Here is a 12,500-nt window from a genome sequence, read left to right on the forward strand (position 1 = left end):
CCCCCGCCCCGCCAAAAACACCACCGCCAAAAACACCACCGCCCGCCCCCGCCCCGCCAAAAACACCACCGCCCACCCCCGCCCCGCAAAAACACCACCGCCAGAAACACCACCGCCCGCCCCCGCCCAAACACCACCGCCCGCCCCCGCCAAAAACACCACCGCCCGCCCCGCCAAAAACACCACCGCCCGCCCCCGCCAAAAACACCACCGCCAAAAACACCACCGCCCGCCCCCGCCAAAAACACCACCGGTGCTCCGACCGTCTGCATCCTCAATGAACCCGACGGAAAACCGCCCGGTTCCCCCAAAATTCCCAGGTCACGTTCCCACTCTGCCGGGTCACATTCCCACTCTGCCGAGTCACATTCCCACTCTGCCGGGACACATTCCCACTCTGCCGGGACACATTCCCACTCTGCCGAGTCACATTCCCACTCTGCCGGGTCACATTCCCACTCTGCCGGGACACATTCCCACTCTGCCGGGTCACATTCCCACTCTGCCGGGACACATTCCCACTCTGCCGGGTCACATTCCCACTCTGCCGGGACACATTCCCACTCTGCCGGGACACATTCCCACTCTGCCGGGACACATTCCTGAAAATTCCAGGTGTGTCCGATCTGGGTGCAGCTCAGTGCCTCAGAGCGCTGAGACCCACTGGAGGTGGGCAGGACAGTAACCAGGGAAACGCTTGGCCTGAGAATGACCTCACACGGCCGATGAGAAGCGCCCAAACGTCAGGACACAAACCTCACACGGTCCTATCGGTGAAGCTGCCGTCGAGCCGAAATGTGAGGAGGTGCAGCCCGCGGTCGGCGTAGGCCCAGGACGGGGGGCTGGGACTGAAACAGGCCCTGTGCAACAACTCAAACACCGACTCCATCTCAACACACGTCTGAAGGAGAGAAGAGCACTGGGCGGTTATAGGAAGGTCTTTACCCCTCCCCCGCACACCTGGGGGGCCGTCTCTCTCAATCCTGATAATGAAGTGCCAATCTTGAGACCTCGTTAGCAGCTCCAATCGTTAACAGTTTAGCAGCTGACTGCTTTATAAAGGATTTGGATGGGAAAGACTTCCGTCGGAAAGGTGTATCGAAGGGAGAGAGAGTCAAGGCCTCAGGTACAGGAGCTCCAGACTGAGGGGGCTGGAGAGGGGGGCGTTTCAGGGTAAAGAGGACCCAGAAACAGCAACTCTCCTGGGACTCAAAGCTCCAGAGCGCAGTGTGTGTGTGTGTGTGTGTGTGTGTGTGTGTGTGTGTGTGTGTGTGTGTACGTATGGGTGTGAGTGTGTGCATATGCGTGTGTATGTGTTTGTGTGTGTGTGTGAGTGTGTGTGAGTACAGTAACTCACTCTCTCCAGGTCCTGGCACAGGTGTGTGTGTGTGTGTGTGTGTGAGAGAGAGAGTGAGTGTGTGTGTGTGTGTGTGTGCGTGCGTGCGTGAGTGAGTGAGTGAGTGAGTGAGTGAGTGAGTGAGTGAGTGAGTGAGTGAGTGTGTGTGAGTGTGTGTGTGTGTGTGTGTGTGTGTGTGTGTGTGTGTAGAGTGAGTGTATACGTGTGTGTGTGTGAGTGTGAGTGTGAGTGTGTGTGTGTGTGTGTGTGTGTGTGTGTGTAGAGTGAGTGTGTGTGAGTGTGAGTGTGTGTGAGTGTGTGTGAGTGTGTGTGTGTGTGTGTGTGTGTGTGTGTGTGTGTGTGTATAGAGTGAGTGTATACGTGTGTGTGTGTGTGTGTGTGTGTGTGTGTGTGTGTGTGTGTGAGAGAGTGAGTGTGTGTGTGTGCGTGAGTGTGTGTGTGAGTGTGTGTGAGAGTGCGTGAGTGTGTGTGAGAACAGTAACTCACCCTCTCCAGGTCCTGGCGCAGGTGTGTGAGTGTGTGTGTGTGCGTGAGTGTGTGTGTGAGTGTGTGTGCGTGAGTGTGTGTGAGAACAGTAACTCACCCTCTCCAGGTCCTGGCGCAGGTGTGTGAACAGCTTCAGCCTGCGGTAGAGCACGTCCTGCTCCTGCTGGGCCAGGTTGTCCACCTCGTCGCGCTTCAGCGCCACCAGCGGCTGGTTGAAGTTGGACTTCCTGCGCAGCTTCCAGTACTGGAACAGGAAGTCCACGTGCGCGTCGGGCAGGGACATGGCGTCCGCCACGTCCTTGGGCTCCACCAGCAGGAAGAAGCCGTCCTCCATCTCCTGCAGCTTCTGCTTGCGGCGGCTGGCCTTCTCGCGCTCCGTCTGGTCCGGGGGTGAGCAGGGGCGGGGGCGGGGGCGGGGGCGGCGCGGGATCCTGGGGCTGCCCCTGGGGCGGCTCCGCCCTGCCGGTCCCCTGGGGGGCGCTGCTGTGCTCCAGGCAGTAGGACTTGAAGCGCACCTCGTCGTTCTCCGCCAGGATGGTGCGCATCTCCAGGCTGTGGTCGAAGGCGCAGGTCACATGGAAGGCCACGATGCAGGAAGCCATCGAGCACTGGGAGCAGGAGAGAGTGTCAGTATTCTCTCGCACTCTCGCACTCTCGCACTCTCGCACTCTCTCACTCTCTCACTCTCGCACTCTCGCACTCTCGCACTCTCGCACTCTCTCACTCTCTCACTCTCGCACTCTCGCACTCTCTCACTCTCTCACTCACTGCAGAACACATGGGAGTTGTAGTTCTGTGTGCATGTGAGTTGTAGTTCTGTGTGCATGTGAGTTGTAGTTCTGTGTGCATGTGAGTTGTAGTTCTGTGTGCATGGGAGTTGTAGTTCTGTGTGCATGGGAGTTGTAGTTCTGTGTGCATGTGAGTTGTAGTTCTGTGTGCATGTGAGTTGTAGTTCTGTGTGCATGTGAGTTGTAGTTCTGTGCATGGGAGTTGTAGTTCTGTGTGCATGGGAGTTGTAGTTCTGTGTGCATGGGAGTTGTAGTTCTGTGTGCATGGGAGTTGTAGTTCTGTGTGCAGTGACAGCAGCACGGGAAAATGACAACAGGAGGAGAAAAGGTGAAAATCATTTCTGCTGTAAACACAGCCGTGTAGAGCAGGCGGCAGCAGCCGCGCTCAGGTGCTACGATCAGAGTGACAGCCAAGCAGGTGAAAGGCTCCGTATCACCTGTGTGCAGGTGTATGGAGTATATAGTCTGCAGTGTGCACTGCCAGTGTGCAGTGCCAGTGTGCAGTAAGCGTATGTGTAGTATGCAGTATATACTGTAGTACGCACTGCAGTGTGCACTCACCTGTATGCAGGTGTATGGAGTATATAGTATGCAGTATGCACTTACCTGTATGCAGGTGCCAGTGTGCAGTAACTGTATGTGTAGTATGTAGGTGTAGTATGCAGTATATACTGTAGTTTGCACTGCAGTGTGCACTCACCTGTATGCAGGTGCCGGTGTGTTCTCTGCAGAGGCTGCAGGAGAGGGCCCATCGGCTGGCAGGGATGTGGGACACCTTGGTGATGGGCTCCATCTTCTCTGGACAGCCTATGCTCACCTGCACACACACACACACACACCTGTGTTACAACCTCACCCGTGTTACAACCTGCACACACACACCTGTGTTACAACCTGCACACACACCTGTGTTACAACCTGCACACACACCTGTGTTACAACCTGCACACACACCTGTGTTACAACCTGCACACACACCTGTGTTACAACCTCACCCGTGTTACAACCTGCACAAGCACACCTGTTACAACCTGCACAAACACACCTGTGTTACAACCTGCACAAACACACCTGTTACAACCTCACCCATGTTACCACCAGCACAGACACACCTGTCACAACCGGCACAAGCACACCTGTTACAACCGGCACAAACACACCTGTGTTACAACCTGCACAAACACACGTGTTACAACCTGCACAAACACATGTGTTACAACCTGCACAAACACACGTGTTACAACCTGCACAAACACACGTGTTACAACCTGCACAACCACACCTGTGTTACAACCTGCACAAACACACCTGTGTTACAACCTGCACAAACACACAAGAGGTGAAGGGCTGAAGCTGGGAATGCGTGGAGCAGTCAGGCTGAGCCTGAACACACCGCGGCTCTTATAAGGAACAAAAAATCAGGAAATGTGACTTTCTTTTTTTCCCTCAAACGACAGATCAAGTTTCAATTGTGTGATCTCTTGGATTCACACCCAAACAATGTGTGAAATTGTCTTTGTCACATTGTCTTATTAACGCTTCTTGTCTTTGTTGGCGCAGGGAAAATGTCATTACTAACAAAAACAAACAAACCGTAACATGCCACTCAAACAGGAGAGCTGTTTCATTACTTAAGGGTCAGATGACCCAATGATCTGTACTCCATTTGCGAATTGATTAACAAAGAGTGCCGGGATCTATCGATATGTGCATGGGTCTGTGTGTGTGTCTGCGTGAGGGCGCAGGCCTGAGTGTGTGTGAGTGAGTGAGTGAGTGAGTGAGTGAGTGAGCATGAGTGGTTATGTGTGTGTGAGTGTGTGTGTGTGTGTGTGTGTGTGTGTGTGTGTGTGTGTGTGTGTGTGTGTGTGTGAGTGAGTGAGTGAGTGAGTGAGTGAGTGAGTGAGTGAGTGAGCGAGCATGAGTGGTTATGTGTGTGTGTGTGAGTGTGTGTGTGTGTGTGTGTGTGTGTGTGCATGGGAGTGTGAGTGTATATCATTCTTCAGTGGTGTGTTGTATAAAAACGGTTTCATAGATATAATTCATTGTCAGATTAATCTACTAGGCCCAGGTCCTTATCTCTGTGGTCATTCCCAGCACTTGAAACTGTACTTCCCTCTAGGGTCTTTCAGTGCTCTTCTCCCTGGCTATGATGTGCACTTATGTATGTCGCTCTGGATAAGGCATCTGCCAAATGCCTGTAATGTAATGTGATGTCTAATGAGTGTGTGTGTGTGTGTGTGTGTGTGTGTATATGCGTGTATGTATGCGTGCGTGCGTGTGTGCGCATGTGTGTGAGTACATGTGCGTGTGTGTGTGTGTGTGTGTGTGTGTATATGCGTGTATGTATGCGTGCGTGTGTGTGTGTGTGTGTGTGTGTGTGTGTGTGTGCATGTGTGTGAGTACACGTGCGTGTGTGTGTGTGTGTGTGTATATGCGTGTATGTATGTGTGTGTGTGCGTGTGTGTGTGTGTGTGTGTGTGTGCATGTGTGTGAGTACACGTGCGTGTGTGTGCGTGTGTGCATGCGTGTGAGTGTGAGCATGTGGGTGTGCGAGTGTGTGTGAGTGACAGCCCGTTGCTGGGTAACAGAGTGATCCAGTAGATCTCACCTCAGGGATCCATAAGGCACAGCTGACGTGGACCCACTTGGTCCCGCTGCGAGTGGGCTTCAGTGCCCCCCCTCTCTTGGGGCAGAGCAGGCATTTGGGCTGAACCCCCAGGGCACAGGTCCGACACAGCCAGTTCCCCAACGGCACCTTCAGGATGCCATAACACGCCTGGGAGGGGGGGAGAGAGGGAGGGAGGGGGGGAGAGAGAGAGAGGGGGAGAGGGGGAGAGAGAGGGAGGGAGGGGGGGAGAGAGGGAGAGAGAGGGGGGAGAGAGGGGGAGAGAGAGAGAGAGAGAGAGGGAGAGGGAGAGGGAGAGGGAGAGGAAGGGAGAGGGGGAGAGAGAGGGAGGGGGGGAGAGAGAGAGGGAGGGAGGGGGGGAGAGAGGGAGAGAGAGGGGAGGGGGAGAGAGGGGGAGAGAGAGAGAGAGAGGGAGAGGGAGGGAGAGGGGGAGAGAGAGGGAGGGGGGGAGAGAGAGAGGGCGAGGGAGGGGGGAGAGGGGGAGAGAGAGGGAGGGGGGGAGAGAGAGAGGGCGAGGGGGGGAGAGAGAGAGGGCGAGGGAGGGGGGGGAGAGGGGGGAAAGGGGGGAGAGGGGGGAGAGAGAGGGAGGGAGAGGGAGAGAGAGGGAGGGGGGGAGAGAGAGAGGGCGAGGGGGGAGAGAGAGAGGGCGAGGGAGGGGGGAGAGGGGGAGAGAGAGGGGGGAGAGGGAGGGGGGAGAGGGAGAGGGAGGGAGAGGGAGGGGGGAGAGGGGGAGAGAGAGGGGGGAGAGGGAGAGGGAGGGAGAGGGAGAGGGAGGGGGGAAAGGGGGAGAGAGAGAAGGGGAGAGAGAGAAGGGGAGAAGGGGGGAGAGGGGGGAGAGAGAGGGAGGGAGAGGGAGGGAGAGGGAGAGAGAGGGGGGAAAGGGGGGATAGAGAAGGAGAAAGATGGAGGGGGGAGAGGGGGAGAAAGATGGAGGGGGGAGAGGGGGAGAGAGATGGAGAGAAAAAGGGAGAGAGGGAGAGATGAGGGTAAAAGGCAGAGGGAGAAAAATACAGACAAAGTAGAGAGGGAGAAGGTACAGAGAGAGGGAGGGAGAGAGAGAGAGGGAGAAGGTACACAGAAAGAGAGAGAATGTTTACGCACCCCCGCTACAACGTTCTTCCACACACAGCCCTGTAACCACCCAGGGATTTGTCGAGCCAATTAGCGCCGTTTCACCCAATAAAGCCTGAGGCTGGGGAGCGTTAGCTTGACGTTAGCTCGATGTTAGCGGTTAGTGCTTCTATTTCTGGGGCGCGGTTTCCTTGGCATTTATAACAGTCAATAGCCCAAGAAAATCAGCTTTTTTAAAAAGCTGAGCACTGCTGACATAATCACTAAGGGAAAAACGGCAGCCCACGAGCTGTAAGCCTATAGTGTAGCGTAGTGGCTAAGGTACATGACTGGGGCAGCCTGTAGCATAGTGGCTAAGGTACATGACTGGGGCAGCCTGTAGCCTAGTGGCTAAGGTATATGACTGGGGCAGTCTGTAGCCTAGTGGCTAAGGTACATGACTGGGGCAGTCTGTAGCCTAGTGGCTAAGGTACATGACTGGGGCAGCCTGTAGCCTAGTGGCTAAGGTAAATGACTGGGGCAGCCTGTAGCATAGTGGCTAAGGTACATGAGTGGGGCATCCTGTAGCCTAGTGGCTAAGGTACATGACTGGGGCAGCCTGTAGCCTAGTGGCTAAGGTACATGACTGGGGCAGCCTGTAGCGTAGTGGCTAAGGTACATGACTGGGGCAGCCTGTAGCATAGTGGCTAAGGTACATGACTGGGGCAGCCTGTAGCCTAGTGGCTAAGGTACATGACTGGGGCATCCTGTAGCCTAGTGGCTAAGGTACATGACTGGGGCAGCCTGTAGCCTAGTGGCTAAGGTACATGACTGGGGCAGCCTGTGGCCTAGTGGCTAAGGTACATGACTGGGGCAGCCTGTAGCCTAGTGGCTACGGTACATGACTGGGGCAGCCTGTAGCCAAGTGGCTAAGGTACATGACTGGGGCAGCCTGTAGCCCAGTGGCTAAGGTACATGACTGGGGCAGCCTGTAGCCTAGTGGCTAAGGTACATGACTGGGGCAGCCTGTAGCCTAGTGGCTAAGGTACATGACTGGGGCAGCCTGTATCCTAGTGGCTAAGGCACATGACTGGGGCAGCCTGTATCCTAGTGGCTAAGGTACATGACTGGGGCAGCCTGTATCCTAGTGGCTAAGGTACATGACTGGGGCAGCCTGTATCCTAGTGGCTAAGGTACATGACTGGGGCAGCCTGTATCCTAGTGGCTAAGGTACATGACTGGGGCAGCCTGTAGCCTAGTGGCTAAGGTACATGACTGGTGCAGCCTGTAGCCTAGTGGCTAAGGTACATGACTGGGGCAGCCTGTATCCTAGTGGCTAAGGCACATGACTGGGGCAGCCTGTATCCTAGTGGCTAAGGTACATGACTGGGGCAGCCTGTAGCTTAGTGGCTAAGGCACATGACTGGGGCAGCCTGTATCCTAGTGGCTAAGGTACATGACTGAGGCAGCCTGTAGCCTAGTGGCTAAGGTACATGACTGGGAGCCAGAAGGTTGGTGGTTCATGCCCCGCTGTCGCCACGATAAGATCAGTGCAGCTGTTGGGCGCTTAAGCCCTTAACCCCACAAACATTGCTCCAGGGGGGGGTTGTCCCCGCTTAGTCTAATCAACTGTAAGTGGCGTTGGGCAGAAGACGCACCTGGTGGACGCAGACGTTGCACTTGTCGCAGAAGACCATCTCGTTGCCGTCCTCGCCCTCCGGCGAGCGGCACACGTCACACACCACGTCTTCGTCGTACTCGATGCCCAGCCCCTCCTCCGTCTCGATGGCCAGCTGCATGTTGTCGTGGCAACGCTTCTCCAGCTCCATCAGGACGCGCTCCATGGTGAGCTCGTCCAGCTCCGGAAGCGCTGGGGGGGGGGGGGGGGGGGGGGGAGAGGGGGGAGGGGGGCGTTAAAAACAGGACGTAGACCGACGCTCACCAACCCTGTTCCTGGAGATCGACTGTTCTGCAGGAATGGGATTCAAATCGTTTTCAGCATTTGACTACACTTTGCTACCACCTCAATGGCGTGTGCGAGGGGTTAACAATGCATTCCTGCCTAACCCATCCCTGTCAACCTCTCATCAGGGGGGCCTAGGGCCGGGTCCTCGACAACTTGCCGGGTGTATGCAACAAATGATCCCAAAAGTGTAAAAAAAAAAAAAATCCCACCTGTCTGTTCCTCAAGTGCAGCAGGCATGATCAGTAGAGCACAGAAAAGTATTTGAATCCAAAACAAATGCTATGTGAACCCAGGCCAGCTTGGAGAGATTGCCCCCGAGGCGGGTTTTGGCAGTTTGCACCCTCCAGCTAAACAGGACCCAGAGTTCCTCTGTAAAGCTCAGACCAACAGTTGGGCATGCAAAAACAAAACAAAACAACTTAACCCGTAAAGGTGGACAAGCGCATCAATTATGCAAAATAGCTGGAGGCGTTTCCATCGAGGGCAACCGTTTTCAGAAACTCAGAGGCTGAACTCTTTGATCGGATAAGGGCAGGATGAGTGAGAGGCCCAACCTGCATCGCCCAGCGAGAGGAACCAAACTCAGGCAGGCACACTCTGTTACCCTCCTCCAACCAGCATCGCCCAGCAAGAGGAACCAAACTCAGGCAGGCACACTCTGTTACTCCCCTCCAACCTGCATCGCCCAGCGAGAGGAACCACACACAGGCTGGTACAGCGCTCTCCGTTACCCTCCTCCAACCTGCATCGCCCAGCGAGAGGAACCAAACTCAGGCAGGTACACTCCGTTACCCTCCTCCAACCTGCATCGCCCAGCGAGACGAAACAAACTCAGGCAGGTACACTCCGTTACCCTCCTCCAACCTGCATCGCCCAGCGAGACGAAACAAACTCAGGCAGGTACACTCCGTTACCCTCCTCCAACCTGCATCGCCCAGCGAGAGGAAACAAACTCAGGCAGGCACACCCGTTACTCTCCTCCAACCCTGGAGCCTCCAGATGCATCCAGCATCACTTCCACCACATCCTCCAATGAGGATTTAGCCGTCAGTTTAGCATGAGGCACTTCCACTGAACCCCCCTGCTGACTGAAGTCTCTGGATGACACTGCAGCTGATAACTATGGGCTGTGCACAGACACTATGGGCCAACTACAGCCAAATATGTGCCAGATATGGATGGACCATGACCGACCACAGCCAACTATGATGGACAATGGCCAACTATACGCTAATTATGATGGACAATGGCCAACTATACGCTAACTACAGTTGACTGCGGGGCAAACGATGGCCCAACTATTTGGACGAACAATGTGGAAACTATGTGCCAGGATCCGATTCCAGACTGAGAGGAGGACCACTTCCCTGCGTGCCTACCCCAGTGCAGCAGGGGGACAGGGGGGCCAGTTAAGGGGGGAGCTTTAGAGTACCGCCCACAGCCCACACTGCTCGACTGGCCAAACGTCACAGGATGAAGGCTGCTGGCCCAAAGGTCAGAGGTCACAGGTTGTTGAACGCGGTTGATGCGATGGAGGGAACCAGAGCTCAGCTCGTGTCCATACCCGGCTGACGAGCTGACGCAGGGCAGCGTCGGTCTGAGCCGATCGAGGGAGCATCTCCTGCAGCCGACGACTGAGTTTCCTCAAACGCTCAACGTCCCCGAGACGGGAGCACAAAGGCTGATCGACCGGCTTTGTGTTGGATTATTGGCCTCTGATCCGCAGCCCTGCTGTTACACACGGAGCGTTTACAGTCTCCGCACCGTCCCCATGACAGCGAGAGCAGGCAGAGACGCCCTGTTTTCACAGCAAACAGCCCCGTCAGCCACCGACGCCAGACTGCGCCATTACAATCCATCGCCATTACAATCCATCACCATTACAATCCGTCGCCATTACAATCCATCGCCATTACAACCCATCAACATTACAATCCATAACCATTACAATCTATCGCCATTACAACCCATCGCCATTACAATCCATCGCCATTACAACCCATCGCCATTACAATCCATCGCCATTACAACCCATCAACATTACAACCCATCAACATTACAACCCATCACCATTACAACCCATCAACATTACAACCCATCAACATTACAACCCATCACCATTACAACCCATCAACATTACAACCCATCAACATTACAACCCATCAACATTACAACCCATCAACATTACAACCCATAACCATTACAATCCATCGCCATTACAATCCGTCACCATTACAATCCATCACCATTACAATCCATCACCATTACAATCCATCGCCATTACAATCCGTCGCCATGACAATCCATCACCATTACAATCCATCGCCATTACAATCCGTCGCCATGACAATCCGTCGCCATGACAATCCATCACCATTATAATCCATCACCATTACAATCCATAACCCTTACAATCCGTCGCCATGACAATCCATCGCCATGACAATCCATAACCATTACAATCCGTCGCCATGACAATCCGTCGCCATTACAACCCATCGCCATTACAACCCATCGCCATTACAACCCATCGCCATTACAACCCATCGCCATTACAATCCATCGCCATGACAATCCATCACCATTACCATCCATTACCGTTACATTCCATCACCATTACAATCCATCACCATTACAATCCATCAACATTACAATCCATCAACATGACAATCCATCACCATTACAATCCATCAGCATTACAATCCATCAGCATTACAATCCATCAGCATGACAATCCGTCGCCATGACAATCCATCACCGTTACAATCCGTCGCCATGACAATCCATCGCCATTACAATCCGTCGCCATGATAATCCGTTGCCATGACAATCAGTCACCATGACAATCCATCACCGTTACAAGCCCCCTGAAAAGCAAGTTGTCCCATCTTAAGGGATTATCCTGCTAATAAAATAATAATAATAACAATAAAAATGACAAGTGTTACTATCCTTTAGCCCAGGGGTGAGCAGTACGGTCCTGAAGGGCCAGTGTGTGTCTGCAGGTTTAGTTTACACCGATTCCCCAGGCTAAACGAGCTAATTAGCTGTAGACACCAACACTGGTTCACTCGGATTAGATCACAGTCAAAAAATAAGTCATGAGACAGAAGAACGGTCTTTGGCTGGCATTTGTGCGCGTGGAGAAAATGGCAGATGGTGTAAATGTTAGGGCTCATTAAGTCATTGAGGCCAGAAGAGGAAGAGGAGGAAATCTCTTCGTCTCTCTTTGCTCCGGTGCAGGATCATACACGGCTACGTAAAGTAAATTAAGATAATTTATTTTTCCATTTCAAATTAACAATCATAAGTACACATCTGAAAAAGGCCCCGTCGTAATCTTTTTAAAAGCAGAGCAAATACACCGGGGTCTAGCCGACAAGAAAATTCTATTATCCTCCTTATCTCTGAGTTTAGGATCAAACTGCAGATTAACTGGGCCAATAGGCGGGGTCAGTAGCTGTCAATCATCCAAGAAAGAAGGCTTGGCAGAGACCCAGAGCTGAAGACTGGGAGTAATTCTGCCGTGGACACAGAGGACAGAGGAACACCCCTATACACACCTATCAATGGAACATGCGGTTGCCCACAGAGCGGCCCTACTGAGTGGACTGTACCAAAGCAAACACTGGAAGGGGGTGTGAAAGAGCAGTTACCTAAGCCCCACACTGATCTGTACCCAGTCCCCTAACCCCACACTGATCTGTACCCAGTCCCCTAACCCCCACACTGACTCTTACCCGGTCCCCTAACCCCCACAGTGACTCTTACCCAGTCCCCTAACCCCCACACTGACTCTTACCCAGTTCTCTGAACTCGGCGTTGACCAGCTCCAGCCAGGACACGTCCAGGTCGTCCAGGTCGTACTGGCAGAGGGGTTCGGCGGGGGGGCGCGTCTCCCCCTGTCCCAGGTCGGCGAACGCCCGGGTCTGGGACGAGGCGTAGAAGGAGATCCGGCCGACTTCGGGAAGCACCCTGCATTCACAGACACAGACACATTAAATTAAAATCATGTCACACCCTCTAGACAGGAGGTGGAAATAACCATAACCAAGATAACCATAACATACTGTCACAAGAATCTCAACCTCAAAAGTCATAACCCTGCCTACTATTGTAAAGCACAAAGATTCCTTCAGGATTTTAGCGGTTAGTTAATGGCAAATTGAGGGCTGTGTTGATGTCGATGTGGCAGCAGTGATGCAGGTGTGTGATGCAGGTGTGATG

At 53.7% G+C, this 12,500-nt stretch overlaps 1 protein-coding gene across 1 annotated transcript in view; it reads right to left on the reverse strand.

Moving 5' to 3' along the window:
- jade2 (jade family PHD finger 2) overlaps window positions 1-12,500 on the reverse strand; it is a 77,600-nt gene that overhangs the window by 25,997 nt on the left and 39,103 nt on the right. The window contains 6 exon segments of the mRNA XM_061247930.1: window positions 1,941-2,226; window positions 2,228-2,451; window positions 3,332-3,448; window positions 5,240-5,407; window positions 7,966-8,177; window positions 12,076-12,248. Coding sequence (XP_061103914.1) covers window positions 1,941-2,226; window positions 2,228-2,451; window positions 3,332-3,448; window positions 5,240-5,407; window positions 7,966-8,177; window positions 12,076-12,248 — 1,180 coding nt within the window.

The sequence above is a fragment of the Conger conger genome, chromosome 7, assembly GCF_963514075.1.
Source record: "Conger conger chromosome 7, fConCon1.1, whole genome shotgun sequence".
Taxonomy (NCBI): Eukaryota; Metazoa; Chordata; class Actinopteri; order Anguilliformes; family Congridae; genus Conger; species Conger conger.